Source organism: Nicotiana tabacum, chromosome 15, assembly GCF_000715075.1.
Source record: "Nicotiana tabacum cultivar K326 chromosome 15, ASM71507v2, whole genome shotgun sequence".
In the NCBI taxonomy this organism is placed as follows: Eukaryota; Viridiplantae; Streptophyta; class Magnoliopsida; order Solanales; family Solanaceae; genus Nicotiana; species Nicotiana tabacum.
This window is the reverse complement of record NC_134094.1, coordinates 100,193,856-100,212,570: the sequence shown is the minus strand read 5'-3', so window position 1 is coordinate 100,212,570 and position 18,715 is coordinate 100,193,856. Positions and strand designations below refer to the sequence as shown.

General features: G+C 33.4%; 2 protein-coding genes across 3 annotated transcripts; both read left to right on the top strand.

Annotated features, from left to right (window-relative positions):
• Positions 1 to 6,208: 6,208 nt before the first annotated feature.
• LOC107804533 (uncharacterized) lies at positions 6,209 to 11,675 on the top strand. Its single transcript, XM_016628442.2, has 5 exons — positions 6,209 to 6,599; positions 6,947 to 7,061; positions 7,260 to 7,883; positions 8,255 to 8,438; positions 11,290 to 11,675. The coding sequence occupies exons 1-5, from the start codon at positions 6,523 to 6,525 to the stop codon at positions 11,310 to 11,312; spliced, it is 1,023 nt and encodes a 340-aa protein (XP_016483928.1). The 5' UTR covers positions 6,209 to 6,522; the 3' UTR covers positions 11,313 to 11,675.
• Positions 11,676 to 14,593: 2,918 nt separating this feature from the next.
• On the top strand, positions 14,594 to 18,444 carry LOC107804534 (uncharacterized). 2 transcript variants are annotated; one of them, XM_016628444.2, is made up of 4 exons: positions 14,659 to 14,837; positions 15,221 to 15,315; positions 16,519 to 16,793; positions 17,350 to 18,444. In XM_016628444.2, exons 1-4 carry the CDS (start codon positions 14,808 to 14,810, stop codon positions 18,156 to 18,158), a joined length of 1,209 nt encoding a protein of 402 aa, XP_016483930.1. In that variant the 5' UTR covers positions 14,659 to 14,807; the 3' UTR covers positions 18,159 to 18,444. The 2 variants fall into 2 exon arrangements, with proteins under 2 accessions (XP_016483931.1, XP_016483930.1); XM_016628445.2 differs by lacking the exon at positions 15,221 to 15,315 and having other exon boundaries at positions 14,594 to 14,837.
• Positions 18,445 to 18,715: the final 271 nt, after the last annotated feature.

Genomic DNA, 18,715 nt, shown 5'->3' with positions numbered 1-18,715 from the left:
TTACTTGCAGAAGTTTCCTTTGTGTATGGATATTTCTGCTCTCTAGCAAGGTAAGATCAAATGGTACCGCAAGTAATACGATTGATAATTTTCCAATCTTCTTCTCCAATAACATCTGGCTTCTTTTCTTCAATGGCAAGATCTAGCCCTTGTTGAAAAAGAACATCCAGAACCTCGCCTTGCCACATCCCAAAATGTCCTGACCCGTCAAAAATTTTTACCGCAAATTTCGCATTTGACACAATTCTTGTCATAAGCGAAGATGCCAACGATGACGTATTATTGTACTTGATGTAGATTCTTCTTGTTTACTGTCTCCCATTTTGACACAAATATTATTTAGTAGCTGACGACACAAATCAAGATTATTTCCTTTCTGGTGTGGAAGATCAGACTAAGCTGCAACCACAGAGCATACTCAGACAGAACCTTGACTCAGTTACCAAGATAGATCTTTTCTGATGTGGAAGATCAGACTATGCTGTAACCACAGAGCATACTTAGACAGTATCTTGGCTCTGATACCAATTGTTGCGGAAGCCAAATGTATATAGTGTGAATGAGTCACAACTACTATACCAAAAATTATGACAACCACTAAATAATAAACAAGACAATAAGACAACAATAAAAGAACACCAGAATTTACGAGGTTCGGCCAATTTTGCCTACTTCCTCGGACACAATCAATATTTTATTCCACTCCAAAATTACAAGTGAAATAATACTAAAGAGAGAAGATACAAATGCCTTAAGAAGATAAAAAGGCAAATGAGAGGTGTGTCTAAATCCTAAATATTAGGCCTCCTTTTATAGGGTGAAATTCCCATTCAAAATTGTCATCCACCAATGTGGGACTTTTGATAATTTCAACAAGAATATCTATTAGCATTTACAAAAACAACGATTGCCCATTTTCAACCGCAGAAGTGTTTGGTGCTAAAGAGATGATAAAAATTTACGAAAAATTATCAAAATATTATAATACTAGTATTAGCACCCGCGCGGACACTAACCATATCAAATATTTGAATTATATATAAATAATCTTAAAACTTAAACGTTCTCGATAAATATAGATAATAATTTGATATTAATTAAGAAACACTACATGAAAAAGATTAACCATTTCTCAAATCTTCTAGTTATAATTCTATTTTTCTTTTTTTGATACAATTCTCATTGGTGTTATTGGATCCTAAAAATAGTCAGGAAGCAAAATAATAACTCATATTTATGGAAAACAATCAAAGGTTGAGACTATGAAAGATTCTTTGGATACTACTTGGCTCCTTTACTATTGCTTGAACTCTTATTTGGTGTGTTGATATCTTTTAAAAAATATTTCTATTTTAAAATTTCAGTTTCTAAAATTTTATTTTTCAATAATAATTATTTTTATAATAATATAAGTGAAAATATTATCCTTAATTCAAAATTCATTTTAGTCGGCTATCTAAAAATTTAAAAAATTCTTTAGCCAGTGAAACTTTTTTCCCAGTATGACTCTATTTTGATATTTGACATTAACCATGTTAAATATCTGAGTTATTTGAATTATACGTAAATAACCTTAAAATTTAAACCTTCTAGATAATTATAGATACTCGTTAGATATTAATTAAGAAACACTACATGAAAAAAGACTAACAATTTTCTCAAATCTCGTAGTGATAATTTTATTTTTGCATCATTCTCATTGGTGTCATTGGAACCTAAAAATAGCCATAAAGCCAAATAATAACTCGTATTTATGGCAAAGCACAAAGGTTGACATAATATGAACGATTCTTTGGTTACGACGTGACTCTTTTACTACAACGTGAACTCTTATTTGGTATGTTGTTATCTTTCAAAAAATATTTCTATTTTAAAATTTCAATTTCTAATATTTTATATATATTTCAATAATGATTATCTTTATAATGATGCAAGTGAATATATTATCCTTAATTTAAAATTTACCTTAATCAACGTACTATCTAAAAATTTAAATAATTCTTTAGCTGGTGAAATTTTATTTTAGTATGACTCCATTTTGAGTTTATAGATATCTCTAGCCACATATTTTGAATTTTGAATATCCTATGTATACAGAGTTTTTGTTCTTTGAATAATTAAATGTTAAATTAGTTAATTATTATTATATAATATTGCATATATTGTGTTAAAATTGCCAAGTAGTTTTTTCTCGATACTATACTTGGCTTAACCTCAATGCAAACTACTCAAATTGCATTTAAATTTAAATTCAAATATCATATCAGTTTATTAGTAATAGTGGTTTTTTAAAATCGACACACAATGTAAATTAAAAAAAACTAAGATATCCTTATCTTATAATCTATGTATTTGAGTTGAAAATAATATTTGAAATCGATGAGATCGGCTTCCAAATTTTTTATACTCAACAAAGATGAAACAAAAGAAGAAATTCGTTGTCATCTCTTATTTCTTGTTTTAGATTTTTCATACATTTTGTTCTATATTTGTTTTCTTTTATCTTATTTTTTATGTCTTTCTTTATTTTGTTACAAAAATAATAATTTATTTCACTATAAAAGGATGAGTTTTAATAAAAATTGTCTACATAAGAACTTTATTTATATTTTTAGTCTTTGATTGAATTTATTTCATATTTTTCTTTTGGTTTTATCTAATCAACCTAAATAGGTACTCACCCAACCACTTAAATTAAAAAATTGAAGGGTGTATAATTTATATATAATCCATATATAATATGTGTATAAGCGTGTGTTCTCGGTATATCATCTATGTATATTAGCTATATGAAGTAAACAATAAATCTGGCCGGATATTTATGTAAATATTCCATAAGATTTCGGTTTCTTGATTTTATCCATGATATGACTTCTATTATAATAATTTTAAAAACTCTCTACTAAAATTCAAAAATATCTTATATTTTTATTCTTAAAATAAATTATATTTTAAAATATAATCTCATTTCGAATAATTTGTTTACATTTTTTTAAAAAATATTTTACATCATACCAATTTTTTTTTTTAGAAATATACTTTTGTTACACTTGAAAATCGGTATAGAAACTATCAATTAGAAACCAATATCCCTCTTGTCGAGAAAAAAAAATCTTTCACATAATCTAATGATTCAAAACTAATATTCTTTAACGAAAAAAATATTATACCCTTATAATATTAGATTGATTGCAGCTAAATGAAGAGGTTTCAGCTTATACCCTTAAATTCCTAAACGGTGCTAAATTAAAATTAATAATAGCAATTGTATAGCCACAGTTGTGTTATTTGTTTGATGTCCATTTGTACAAATTGACTCTTCAAAGTAACATTCTTCAAAAAGAAAAAGAAAAACAATTTTTTTTTAATATTGACTAATTTTGTGATGTTTCTTTCTTCAGCATGTAGGTTTACTTCATTATATATGTAAGTAAACTTTTATTCGATTTTAAAACTCTTTTTTGTTATCTGGATGAACATAGACGTGTACCCTATATATTACATTTATTTTTTTAAAAATTGCTTTATTCAAATCTAGCTATAGTGTTTTAAAGAACTATAAGTATATAGTTTTAAATGTGAAAGAGTTTTATAGTTATATGGAGTAGTTTTTTTTTTCTTTTTTGCCAGAGCCGAAGTAGTATTTAAATAATTAGATAAGATAACAAAAGTTCCTAACATGATTGCATATGATCATTAACCGAATTAAGTATGATAACATGATAAAAAAAGATAAATTTTATTTTTAATTTAAATTCTAATTTATAAATAATTTCTTTTTTATTTTAATTCAAATTTAAAAACTTTATCTATAAATTTAAAATATCTTTTAATTCATATTCAGCTTTTTTTAGATATATATGTATTTGACTAACATAGTTAAATATAGAATAAAGTTACCATATACTATTGATATTTATTAGCTTGCCATATATATATATATATATATATATATATATATATATATATATATATATATATATATATATATATAGAGAGAGAGAGAGAGAGAGAGAGAGAGAGAGAGAGAGAGAGAGAGAGAGAGAGAGAGAGAGAGAGAGAGAGATTTGGCTAATGCCTCTGGTTTAAGCACAACTTGAGAAGAACAAGCATCACTAAAAATTACAATAAGATGGTAAGTAGTCTTCTATTTTTAACGAGAATTTTCAAGTTCTAGTCATAGAAATAAAGTTGCTTCTGATAGAAAATGCTTTACTCCTAATATTGATGCTACCAAGTCAATCTGAATTAGCCGTATCCATCCCAAAATGGATATCGAACACCAAATTAGTAAATAAATAAATAAATAAATAAAAAAAGAGAAGGACGATGCTAGAGCACAAGGCTTCTGCTAAAGAGCATTCCAGGACATAAAACCATATTCTGAAGTGAAATAATCGACAAAAAGACAAAGGTGCAGCAGTCAATTTTAGAGAAGAAACAAGAAAAAAAACCTTTAACTATCAATTTTTTGTGAGTTACCTATTTAAATTATAGGGTGTCCCAAAACTTTTCTAAACTATTTTTTCCTTCATATTAAAAACTCTGGTTGCTTACCTAGTATAATATGTGTAATAACTTGCCAAAAAGCGTGCGCAGACTAAAAAAATGTCATCAAAATAGCCCACATGACAGTGTATAATGACTAATTAGTCATACACTTTTAAATTTTTTTTAAAAAAATAATTTTCTTCCTCATTTGCTTCATTTTCACCTTTTTTCTTCATTTTTTACATTTCTTCCTCACTTTGTCATATTTCCTCTTCAATTTTCCATATAGATTTCCTCTGAAAATTTTTCAACTCTCTTGTTCTTCTAAAATTGTTTGTTCTTTTTTTTAGTCTTCTTTTATTTCTTACCCATATTATTGAAATAACACATATTTAAATCTTCTTATTAAACTCAATACTTTGTAGAGAATAAAGTTGAATTTCTTGGACCTTGTTTGTATAATTTAGAATTAGAAAATGCAGTCATTGGCCGATTGGTTTCTTGTTTATGGAATGCTAGTTTGTGTAATCTTGTTTCTATAATATAAAAAGGTTTTTTTTAGAAGTGCAACACTATTTGCCTTCATTTTTTTGCTGCAAAATGAATATAAATAAAGACTTGTTCAATTGGAATCTAACATACCACAACTACAATTAAAGCTAAACCTAACACATTTGTATTTGGATTTGGCAAAAAATGCTCAGAATCAGTATCTGAAAGTAATATACAACGAGTAGTTAGCTTTGTCAAAAACTTAATACAAACTAAAGTTAATATAGTTAATCAGACACATCTTAAGAATTCAACGAGGAGATTTTAATATAGAGGGAAATATAGTTTAAGGGGATTTTGGGGACAACGAATAGTTTGGAAAAATTTTAGGCTGAGTTAAATAGCCACGTGTAGTGCCACATGGTACATTTTTAATAAATTAAGAATGTATACCAGACACATCTCTAAGAATTCAACCGAAGGGTTTTAATATAAATGAGGATATAATTTGGGGAGTTTTGGGGTAAGTAACTCACAACAAATTAATAGTTTAAGAGAATTTTATGGTATTAATTCAATTGATTTCCTTGTAAATTGATTTTCACTAGGTAACAACCACAAAGTGACAAGAAGGCAGCGGCACACTGTTTATTCTTTAGTCCAAAGTCCAAACCTCAAAATTGCATAAAATCACCATTCACAGCTATAGTCAACCAACTCGGACAGAGAACCTTTCCCTTATTTTTATGCACACTTGTTTTGACCGCACGCCTAATTCCCTAGCCTACTGAGAGGTCATTCAAACCACGCTAATACAGTATTATGTTCGGCTAGCCATTCTATTGAAAACGTGTGAATTATCTTATGTAGAATTTGTATGATTAAAAAGTATATTTCTCATTTATTTGTCTTTTAGATTTACAACACATTTTCAACATGTCAAAATTATTTACTTTGGACAGAGTCAAATAGAGACTTATGCTTACACTGTTTTGATATTTCGGCCCCTCAACTTCATGGAATTTAATTTAGACATTTCAATTCATTTAAAATGAATACTTTAAATCCCTCTTGTTTCGTGTTCGCTGAATTGGACGTAGTGGGTGATATATATATTTTTTAGGTCATAGTGGGTGAGTTTTTGTTTTTTCAACTAACAAAAAGAAAATAAAATAAATTAATTTTAAAAAATTATTTTAACAGAATCATTCTTCCTGGAAACTCTTACGCGTGTGGCACGATTAATTTAAATAAATCATGTGTTTTACGGAAACCACTAACCATTATCTTATCTTCCCAACTAATAAAAATGAAATCACAATTACTAGTACTTTTCTAGAACATCTTTCTACTTTAAATTTGATCCAAGCAAATGAAAATCTACGTTTACTTGGATTAGTTCAATATTCGTAGATTTTGTTTTGCTTAGAAAATCATAATCTCTTAGAATATTTTCCGTAGTAATTGTCAATTGAACCAATTTTGGGTTTTCTCCCATTTTTCTGCCAATTATTTGTAAAAATTCGATTTTTGGAGGATATGGGGTCGTATTTCGATAGGTGGGAGAAAGATCCGTTTTTTTCTGCTGCAGAAGAGGTTCAAGAATCTGCTGATAGGTAATTTAACATTTCCTTTGTAATTTCCTTTTCCTGAAAAATTTCTAATTTGTTTTGTAGTTTTTTTAAACCCCTAAAATTCATTGAAAGACAATTTTTTTAATAGTATTGGAAAAATGAAATGAGCTCTAATAGAGTGGAAAGGATATATGTGATGTTTAATTGATTTTTATTATTTTGGTATGTTTAGGTTAGTTTTATTAGAGTTAGTATTAGATTTTAGTTATAAATATGTTCTGTGTGAATTTTTCTGTGAGTAGTGGTGCAAAGATTGAAGCCTTTCTTGGTTTTTCATTTGTGGGGTTTTGCCATGTTCATTGATATATTTGTTTAATTTCCTTTTAAAGGATGGAGTCAACTTATAGAACATGGATTCATGCATTGAAGGATACTTCTGGTCGTTGGAATTCGGATGAGCTATGCAGAGACCTAAGGACTACCCTTGGCACTGCTAAATGGCAGGTACTACCCTTCCCCCGCCCCCAAATAAAAAGCACATCAATCCCAAATTAGTTGGGGTTGGCTATATGGATCCTTTATATTCCACCCTAGGACAAAGGCCTGAAAAGAAATGATTGATTTACATGTATACTCTCATATGAGGTGTAATTGTCGAATGTAATAGAAAGATTAAAGCTGAATTTTTGGTTGTTAATGCAGTTGGAGGAATTTGAACGGGCAGTTAGTTCGAGCTATGATAATGCTTCAACTGATGATGCTAAAGAAAGGCACCGTGAGTTTGTTATTGCAATAGACAATCAAATTAAGAAAGTAGAGAAGAGTCTAAATGAATCAGCTACTTCACAAGGAGATCAATGGGTGCGCTTAGATGAGAGGGAACTCAATGAACTGGCTGCGTTTCTCTCAGGACCGCCGGCCTCTTCCTCTTTTGCAGAGAAAAACTCTGTAAAAGTTCATGAAGCAGAGCAGAAACCAGCATTGTGGGAAGAGGATTGTAAGCAAGGAATGCCAGAGTATTCAAAGAGTTCGTCTCATTTAGTGGACGCGGGTCACATTGAGGATGAGAAGTTCTCAGGGCACAGGAAGACAGCAAGTGCTTGTGCTGACGTTGGTGCTTGGAAGATCGCAGTTGCTGATGACATTTACGGCAAACAACCTGCACCATCCACTCGCAAGATCCCCAGTATTCAAGGGCTGTTGAATTGCATGGAATCTGCAACGAAGTTGAAGTGGTCGAAGAATGGTTACAGGAAGTTGAAATTCAATCCCGATGATGACCAAGAAGCTGATAGTACATTGCCGCAGTCTCAGCCATTGACAAGGGTGTGTATTTTTTTCTGCAGTATCCGGCATGGATGACTCCCTCTGTCCTATTTTATGTGACATAATTTGACTCTCTTTTTCAAGATTTAACAATTTATGTTAATATTAACACTAGTGGATTCAAATTTGAAAATGAAACTTGAACAATTAAAAACTAGATTAAGAATTCTATCTATAATAAGGACTATAGTAAAACTATTGAATATAAAATTTCTAACGAATCATGATCAAAATCATATAGTTTTACCTTTTGAGGTCAAATAAATTTGAATAAAGGGATTTGATTTGTTAATCTTCTAAATACTTTTATATTTACTTCATCAATTAATGATGTCCTTTAATTCTTACTTAAATCTGATTTTTCAATAAAGGGCATCAACACATGTTATGAGAGGAGTAAGATTTGCCTTGATGGATGCGATGAAAATTATGAGAAGCAACTCAATGGTTGGTATGGAGCAGTGCAACGACAGCTGCAACGGTCTCAGTATTATATGAAATATAATCGACCTGTTCAAATGCTTTCTTCTGTGGTTCTTCTAATTTTCTTGATTGGTGAGTCTGCTAACTTAAGCTTGTTTATCCATAATTACCTTATCTTTCCGTCGTAGAAAAAACCTAAAATTTTATTTTGAGTTTTCACAATTTTGAAAGAAAAATTTACCTTATAAAAACAAGCAATAATTGTTGATAGACATGGTTGGATTTTCTTAATTGTAGGAATGTATTTCTATTGCTACACTACATGAAGCTTTCCAGAGTTCATTCTGTTGATTCTATAGTTTCACGGCTGTTGTGGTTTTCTTTTTTGATCTCTTTAAATTTGAAAAATTGTTGATAGACATGGTTGAGTTTTCTTAATTGTAGGAATGTATTTCTGTTGCTACACTAGATGAAGCTTTTTCTGTGCAATTGATGTCTTTTTAGTTTTCTTTTTCTTTATTTTTGTTTGGGCTTTCTGTTCCTTTGTTCAACCCCCCCCCCCCCCTCTCTCTCTTGTGTGTGTGTGTGGGTGGGGGGGGGGGTGTGTTCCCTTCATTATTCTGTAAGGATTGCAGATTCTGCAACTATCAACAAACTTCCAATCTATCCGATAAAATGGATAACCTAGGAAGTCTGGTTCCATATATGGTTTTTGCTTGCGGTGATGATTCTTCTAATTTTCTTTCTTTCTTTCTTTCTTTCTTTATTCTGGTACATGGTAATTTGTTACATAAGATATGGAGTACCATCTTGGTACCTTTTTAATAAACTTTTACCTTATCAAAAAAAAAAAAAAAGATACGGAGAAGCGAAAATATAAGAAATTACTAGTGGCACCTCAATACAGTTTGTTGGCTGCAGAAAAGTGTTATTCCCCTCAAATAAATCTCTTTCTCTTGTTTACTTTTTGACATAAAAGCTTGACTAAAAACTACAGCAGATTTGTTGTTCTTTGTATTTCCCATGACCTATTTTATATGCTATTGATGTTGTCCCAACTATAGTGGTTCTGCCCTTCCCTGGACCTGTGCATAGCCAGAGCGAAGTGCACCGAGCTACCCTTTTAGTGACTTATCATGTCTATGTTAAGATCAACAGTTTTTTTATGTCTACCTCCACAATTTCCAATAGTACTACTTGTCTATGACACTGTTCGTACCAGCCTAACTATTTTATGCTTTGCATTTATTTGAGCAAAAGATATCAGGATGGGGAAGAGCTCAGAGATCAGTCTTTATTTTCTCTTTCCTTTCACCTATGTTGCTCAAACTCTCCGAAAATGTCACCGGCTGTGTGTCGTATCCTCCAAAAGTAGTGCATTTTTTGAGGATCCAACACGGTGCAACAACATTTTGGAGAGTCCGCGCAAAATAGCCTTTCACAACAAATGGGAGTTTTTTTGCAAGAACAAACATTCAATTGGATAATCACTGTAGACTCGGGAATTTTGCATATTCTTTAATTTGGAGTTGGCAAATAGAAATTTTTGTTTGTCAGGATGCAGTCAGTAGAGACTTTTCCCTCACTTTTTCTGGGTGAATACTTTCTTTGGTTCCAATCTGTCATTCCTATCTTCTCCTCCAGACAGTAATGGGGATCAGAAGTTTTTTATGCAAGAAGGTAATTTGCTCCTTGTAGCCTAGGTATACAAGTCCTGCAGAAAGAGCCAGCAGTTAACACTATGCATTGTGAGGTTTCTCAGGTAAGTTTTAGGAATAGAGGAAGGAGTTGAAAGTGAAACATTGATAACCTTTTACTTGAAATTGTGCTGTTGCACCTAGAAGAGAACTAATTGTGCCTTTCATCTATTGTAATCCACTGTATTGGCAGCAACAGGTGTCATCACCACTTTTTACTTTGCAAATCCATAGTTGAGCTTCCCCCCCCAAACCCCCCGGTGATGCGGAGGGATTGCAATCTCCAAAGTCTTCATTTAGTTTAGCCATTGCAGCTGCCATATCTATTGACACAGAAAACCTGAGCAAAAATTGCCAGCGTCTACTACCTCATAGATCAACCTCATATCATCACTATCAAATTTATGCAAACATGTATAAAACACATGTTTACAGAAGTGTTGTGTACTGTGTACTACTGTACAATCTTCTTGATTCAACTCCTCTTTCTCTCTCACTCTCTCTCCCCAAATTAAGGATCAGTTGGTGAACCTTAGTGTAGATTTTAAGGCTAGTATTTTTTACATCATCAAGACATGGAGGTTATAGGTTTGGAATTTGAAGCACATAGAGCCACAACTGGGCACATTTAACTCTTCCTACTACACAATGAGGGATTGTGGTCACCTTCTGGTTGGGTCTTGATTCATCCACCCCATTTTGCTCCCTTGTATTAAGTTGGTAGAAAGAAGTTAAAGTAGCTCATTGTTATCTTGTTTAACTATTAGCTCTTTGTTATGGTCTTGTTTAAGTCAATATCTCATTAGGGGGCATCTTGGGAATATCTTTGTTTTGTATTTGGTGAATGGAGAATGTTATTGGATAATGTTAACATTATGCTTCTCCAGGACGCACTCATGGGATATCATGAGAAGTCCACAGTAGATATTGCAATATATTGGTATCTTAATTTGCTTGACTACTCAGGAATAGATTACCCCTCTTACTGATAGGACAAGGAGCCATATTTCCTTTTTGGTTTGTTTTCCAAAATTTTCATAGGTTTTAAGGTAGAACTATGTTGTTATACGTCGGATAAAGCTGAAAGATTCATGTTCCTTCCATTTAATGTGGTGGTGTGTTGAGCTCTCTTTATGTATATCTTGAAATACTTAGCCTTATGCTTGTTGATGATTGTGTTACGCATTGCTAGTGTAGTTTCGTAGGACCCCATGGCTCAGTCAAAATTGTGCTTGAGTTGTTTCTACTTGTTGGGTACTCAGATAATTTTTTCCTTCTTGCTGCAGTTCTATTAGCATTCCATATTTGAGTGATGAGCCTTTGTTCCTGCAAAAGAAGAAAGTGTGTAGGGTTGAAAAGATCAAGGAACAATTGCCTATCAGCTGTTTTGGCAAGGTAGGTGATTTTTCGAGTCATATGAAGCTGAAGCTGATTGCACAAGAATTGTCGCCATAATACCTTAACCTCTGTCCTCCCCGTTTAGGTTCCATTGGTGGTGGCTAAATGCTGTTGTAATATAAGATGAATCCTGTGGACTGCAGATAATGTTGTTCCAATCTTGCATCCACAGAAATGAACCATTTCAGGTCTATTTGACCTGCTAAATCTTGTATAGTGTGCAAATGCTCATGATTTTACTTGTTAGTCTAAGCTTCCGCTTCTTTTTCTTGTCCAGGCTTCTCTCACCATTCTTTTGTCGGTTGCAGTAACACTTCATTTGGTATGATGGATAAACGAAAATAATCTTGGGATAAAAATTTTGTACTGCCTTATCCCTTATTTGGTTACTAATTCTGGGATAAGTTAAAGTTATCCCATGATTAAAAATAACACCGGGATAACTTATACATTCTAGAGGGTAGAATAGTATCCTCAAAATAAAATAGTAAAATTAACAATCCAGGATTAATATAACATACCAAACAGTCAATAAGAACTAATTCTAGGATAACTATTTCCAGTATAATTAATTCCAACATAACTTGTTTTCAAACCAAACAACCCTGTAATTAATTTTGTGAGGAGGGGGGCAGGTGGATTGGAGGGTTGGTTCTCTTTAATGTATAGGGGCAGCATGGAATAGATCCATCTTACTTTTGCACTAGTCCAATTATTGGCTCTCTGGTCCTGTTTTTCGCTTGGGCATTTGTAGTTTTGATTAATTAGAAGTGATTGAAATGAAAACATTATGAGCAGGATTTTCTCAATCGGCCTTTGACCCTTCAATACGCGGCATCAAAGTAGCAACTACTTGTATCTGGCTACATTATTTGACGATGAATATATCATATCTTGCTTTGGATGTTATGGTCGAGAAGACCAGCTATGATAAAGGAAGTAATAATATGAACTCACTATCGTAGACGAGCTAAGACTAGAAATGCAAATAACTTTCTGATTACGAGCGCATTTTTTTCCCTTCCTAATTACTAGTATATTAATAACTTTTTCCTTCTTGTTTTTCGCTTTTCCTAAAGTAAAACTTTTACATATAAACGCAAGTTTGTATGCCGTTTTTACTATTCAATAGGAGTAATTACTAGTGCCCTTTCTATTTTTTAAGGGCAGGAGTTTCAACCATTGCCAAGAAAAAAAGAAAGAAAAACAAATCATTAAACCAACTGTAGTCAGCTTGGTGAGATTGTCAATGGCCAATTTATGAGATCAAATTTAAGGAATAAGTGAATGCCGATCAATTTTCTAGAGTAATTAATTAAAAACTAATAACTGGAGTAAATCTGAGTAGTCTAGCATTCAGAAAGACTGAGTGAGAAGAGGTAACAAACAATTCATCAGCTTATATCCAATCGTTATTTATAGGGGTGCCAATGAATCTTTAAAAAACCGTCTAAACCGACCGAACTGAATCGTACCGAACCGATTATTAGGTTTGTTTTAATAAAATCGTAGGTTTTTATATAAATTATAACCATACCGAATAATAGGGTAGGTTTTTAATTTTATAAAAATAAACGAAAAAATACCGAACCATATCAAATAACTTTTTATATATAAAAATATATTTTATATACTAAGTTTAAAACTAACAAAACATTAAGTTCTTTTTTTGGGTCTTGAAATTATAAAAATGGCTACAAGTGACCAAATAATTAATATCCAAAGTCTCAACTTTCAAACCTATTCTACTACTCATATCGAAACTAAATTAGTTCTAACATCTTGAGTAACAAGCACTAGGTATTCCAGCTATCTTCAGTAGCAAGCCACAAAGTATTGGATATCTTTCCTCCCGTGTGATTTTGATTTCTTTTGTTGGATACTAATCTTTTAATAAGCTCTATTCTTGAATCCCAACTTGATTAGTATCTTTCCACCCATATGACTTATATTTCTCTTATCATTGCTTAATTTATTTTACGCTACCATACAACAATGTGATGAATCTATCTTTCATGTTCCTTTGATCATCACTTTTAAAATATTAAAAATGTCTAGAGAGTTTTGTCAAAGTTCTATGCAAGTAAACATTATCACATTCTAACTTCGATTAGCGACTTTTGCGTGATATTTTTTTATAAAAAGTCGAAAAATTAACCAAACTGTAACGATATCGAAGAGAAACCAAGATAATTGGGACAGTTTCAAAAATTTTAATTTTTGTTATACAAAATGGAATAACCGAAAATTTGGTACAACAACATATCCAGTATAATCCCACATTGTGGGGTTTGGGGAGGATAAAGTATACACAAACCTTACCTTTACCTTATGGAGGTAGAGATATTATTTCCGAAAGACCCTCGCCTTAAGAAAACAAGATAAGAACACGAGAACAGTAATAAGAAGGTCATGTCGGAAATACTAAAGGTAAGAACATTAATAACAAAAAATAAAGCATTGATATAACCAAACAAGGGGAACAACATATATTACTAGACACCACGAATAAGTAAACACTAAAATGATAATACTAGTATTGGTATGTAAAACAAAAAACAAACAACCAAAACAAACATAACAGATACAGAGTCCGGAACTCGACGACCTACTAACCCTCAACCCTAATCTTCGACCTCCATAATTTTCTATCCAGGGTCATGTCCTCGGTAAGTTAGAGGTATACCATGTCCTGTCTAATCACTTTTTCCCAATACTTCTTCGGCCTACCTCTTCCTTTCTTATACCCACAATAGCCAACCTCTCACATCTTCTGACCGAAGTATTTGTGTGTCTCCTCTTTACATGCCCATACCACCTTAACCTCGCTTCCCTCATCTTTTCGTCCACAGAAACCACTCACACTTTATCCCGAATAACTTCGTTCCTAATCATATCTTTCCTACTATGTCCACTCATCCACCTTAGCATTCTCATCTCCGATACTTTCATCTTCTAAGCATGATAACTCTTAACTGACCAACATTCCGCCCCATACAACATAGCTGGTCTAACAACCACTCAATAGAACTTACCCCTTAAGTTTTGGTGGCACATTCTTATATGATTTCATCTACCCACTCCAATACGATGTGTGACGTCATCCTCAATCTCAACATTCGCTTGGATTATTGACTCAAGATCTTTGAAACTCTCTCTTTTAGGGTTGACTTGCTTATCAATCTTCACTTCCAAATTTACCTACGGCACAAATTTTATAAAGTAATGGTCGAATCGAACCATTGACGCTCCTAATTATTTAGATCATTATTCCAACCCCCGCTTATTTTCGTATATTACACCAACTTCCCTACATGTTTCCATCAAATCAAATCCGACGCCGCACAATTTTCAATTCAGGTTTGCAGCAAGCTCGAACTTCAGCAAACAACGACCAAGCTCCTCTATGGCCTCTCTCTTCCAGAAATTTCAAGAGGTACCCTCATCCCCTCCTCCCCCCCCCCCCGCGTCTGTCGCTCAACTTAGACTTCTTTCCTTCATTTGATGTGCTGTTCAAATGTGTAAACTTGGAACTGGATATGTAATTTTATTGGATACTAAAAGGTTCATATGTAAGAGTTTTAAATTTTTAATCTATGTTGGGTTTTTGGGTTCTTCCTCCCTCCCAAAAAGACTTTTTTTAATTTGGAGAGTTAAAAAAGCATTTTTTGACTAAGATTTTTACAAATGCTTTTAACTATTGAAGATTGTGATTTATAATGCTTTTCCTAGTTCAACGATTCTAAAATATGGTATGTACTTATTGTAATGAATATTAATGCAATTCATATCTTGATAAAATTCTGGAACAAATTTTAGGCTGTTAAAGTTCTTGCAAAAAGCCCCACATTTGCTAAAGATCCAAGGCATCTTCAGTTTGAAGCTGATATAAACCGTCTCTTCCTTTACTCTAGGTAAGAATCATTTTACATACTAAAAAAAAAGGTAATGCTGCTATATAGGATGCTTTTTATTTTTAAGGATTGAAGTTATCCATTGCGAAGATTTTCTTACACTATAAGTGTATTTTGACCTCTTAGAGAAGATTGCTTCCCATCTTTTTAAACGTACCAATTAGTGTTTGTAAAAGAGTTACTTGAAGTTGCCTTTTAAGTGACCTGATGGTGTAAATCTTTTTTACGCTATGCATGTGCATCAAACTTATACTCTTCGTGTAAACAGACTGGTGACAAATACAACTTGGTGTATTATCTATAATTCGGTCAATAAACTAAGGTAGGCTAATTTAGGTTTTATCTGCACTCTTTGAAATTTACTGCAAAAACATAGCTTTAGCATTGATGTTTGTACCAAGAATTGGCAGATCTAAGCTGTTCAATTGGCTGTAATTATTTGCACTTTTCCTTGTAAAACCATTTTCTATGAGTAATTGACCGACCAGGTTGCGCTCTTTCATGTCTATCGAAAACAACCTCTCTACCTGCACAAGGTAGGGGTAAGGCTGCGTACACACTGCCCTCCTCAGACCCCACCTGGGGGATTACACTGGGTTTGTTGTTGTTGTTGTCGCTTAGCTCTTTCATGTAAATACAATTCTACAGGCTATTCAGTTTTTTATTTGTAATTTAAATATGCACTTTATGAGATTGAAATGGATTTGTTTTAACATGTGCAAAGGAAAGGTTTTGTTAGGATATTTTATATTTTTTTCTGGTCATTTCATCTTTTGTTTGAATGACGGAAGTTAAAATTTTTCTGTTGAGTAAGGTTTTGTGTCCGTGCTATCAAACTTGTGAGGAGCTGGTTGGGTATTTTGATGAATGTTTTGCTGCTTTCAGTTCTTAGGAGCTAGGACATTACTTGAGTCATCAACCAGCAATCCATGTTCTACATTTTCCTTTTTGTTTCTTTTTTAGATAACTGTATTCAACACTAGTTGCAATATTGACTGGTCCAAAGAAAAGGGGGGGGAGGGGTTGCGGAAATTGCATTGTATTATTGTCATCTAAGGCTCTTGTCTATCTCGGATCAGTTGAAACTGTAAGCTGTAACTAACTTCTTTTATGGCTGAATCGCTTATGAAACATATGATAGTAAAAATTGCATACATCTTTTCTGCAAGTTTTATCCTTGCCATGATAAACTTCACTTTTCAGTTACAATCGTTTGGGAAAGGATGCCATTGAAGCTGATGCTGAGGAGATTATTGACATGGCTGGCAAGGCCTCCTTAGCTGATCAACACAAGCAGGTCCAAGATAATGTGCATAACCAGATTACAAACTTTTGCAATTATATGGATCACATATTACTCCCTGATCTTAATGTCAAGGACAAACAGGACACATCATCTTCCGAAAATAGTCCTTCTCCTCGTCGCAGTGGGCTAGGCCTTGCTATTGGTAGGACTGCTCCATTAAAGGACCACATCGGTAAGAATCTTGAGCTGAAGTTTCCGCAGCACCTTTTATATTTGTCGCTTTTCTAAAATTTGTTTAGAATTTTCATTAGTTCCCAACTTTAGCAACGTGTTGGCAACCCTTTATGTCCTGCTTTTGTTATGTTATGTTGTATTATGAAGGTGAATTCTAACTCCTCGCCATATTGTTGGTTGTTAACTATTTTGCTTACCAAAAATAGAATTGAAACAAATATTATGTTAATGGTGTTTCCTAGGACTTTTGGAATTCTTTAACTAAAAACTTTTGTCTTAACATTTTGGTAGGGACATAAGAGTCCATGTCCTGGAAAATTGGACCCATAGGTAATTGTAGGACGGTTCTCATGGATTGCGTTCAATATAAGCCCTTGGAAAGTGGGGTATAACATAGAATTATAGTTGTAGAAACTTTTTTGTGGTCTCACATAGATTATATTTAAGCTTTTTGGTCAACTTGGATAAAGATTTTCTTTCTCACTGCTAGTTTTGATGACTTTGATTAGCTGCATTGCCCCTGGATTTTGATTACTGATATGTTTTCAGCACAGCTATACCTGAAACCAAGCCATTAACGCGCATAGAGGTTTCACAGAGTTTAAAGAATCTTATGGGCTACACTCTGGAGGTCAAACCGTCGCGAATTCCACATGAGGATGCTGGGCAAGGTTTATTCTTACATGGTGAAGCTGACGTTGGTGCTGTGCTAGCACTCTATCCTGGTGTAATCTACTCCCCCGCATATTACCGCTATATTCCTGGATATCCAAGAGTTGATGCCCAAAATTCGTATTTGATCACACGGTATGATGGAACTGTGATAAATGCGCAGCCCTGGGGTGCTGGTGGTGAATCTCGGGAAATATGGAATGGTTCGTCCCTTCCTGAACCTAAGTACAACATGCAAGTTGATGAAAAGGGTTCTGAGCGAATTTGGAGAATGCTCAGTAAACCATTGGATGGAACACGTCTAGGTGGCAACCATGAAGTTTTGGAAAGGAGAAACCCTCTAGCCTTTGCTCACTTTGCCAACCACCCAGCCAAGGACATGGTCCCCAATGTTATGATATGCCCTTATGACTTTCCCCTCCCGGAGAAACACATGAGACCCTATATACCAAATATTTCGTTCGGAAATGGTGAAGAAGCAAGCATGAAAAGATTTGGCTCCTTTTGGTTCAAGTGGAAGTCCGGCAAGAATGGATCAGATGTCCCTGTTCTAAAGACGCTTGTTCTTGTGGCAACTAGAGCAATTTGTAATGAAGAGATTCTCCTGAACTACAGATTGAGCAACTCAAAGCGAAGACCGTCATGGTACACTCCAGTAGATGAGGAAGAAGATCGAAGGAGGTGGAGCTAAGATGATAATGATGAATGGTGCGTGTTGAAGTGTACCAACCATGAAAGCAAATGCTTTTGTATACACGAAGCCGAGAAGGCAGTGAGGATATTTATTTTGGTGACTACCATCTGGTTCCCTTTTAGTTTAGTCTTTTTGAAAGGTTTGCTTGTATAACCTGTTCAGAAAATATTCTACTGAGTTGGGCAACATAGTTATTGTGCTTTGCACTAACGGTGAATACTGATTTTTACATGAGTTACAGAATAAACGTAAAAGGAATCCATCATTCTGATTGCTTTTGAAAGTTAAGCGCCTTCATTTTCTTGTTAAATGTTGGATAATTGTTCCTGCTTCTGTGATTATATATATTTCTTAATGATTGGTAACTCACTGATCTACTCTACAGCCACAAAAAATTGATGGGAATGTTGATCTGGTGCAGTCATCAAAACTTTGTTATACACTAAGAATTTCTTTGTTCATTCTTCATCGCCTCCTATGAGTGGTCAAACATGGTCAGCTTCAATTACATTTTGAACATACATGGCGAGTCATAACCACTATAACAGTGAGCT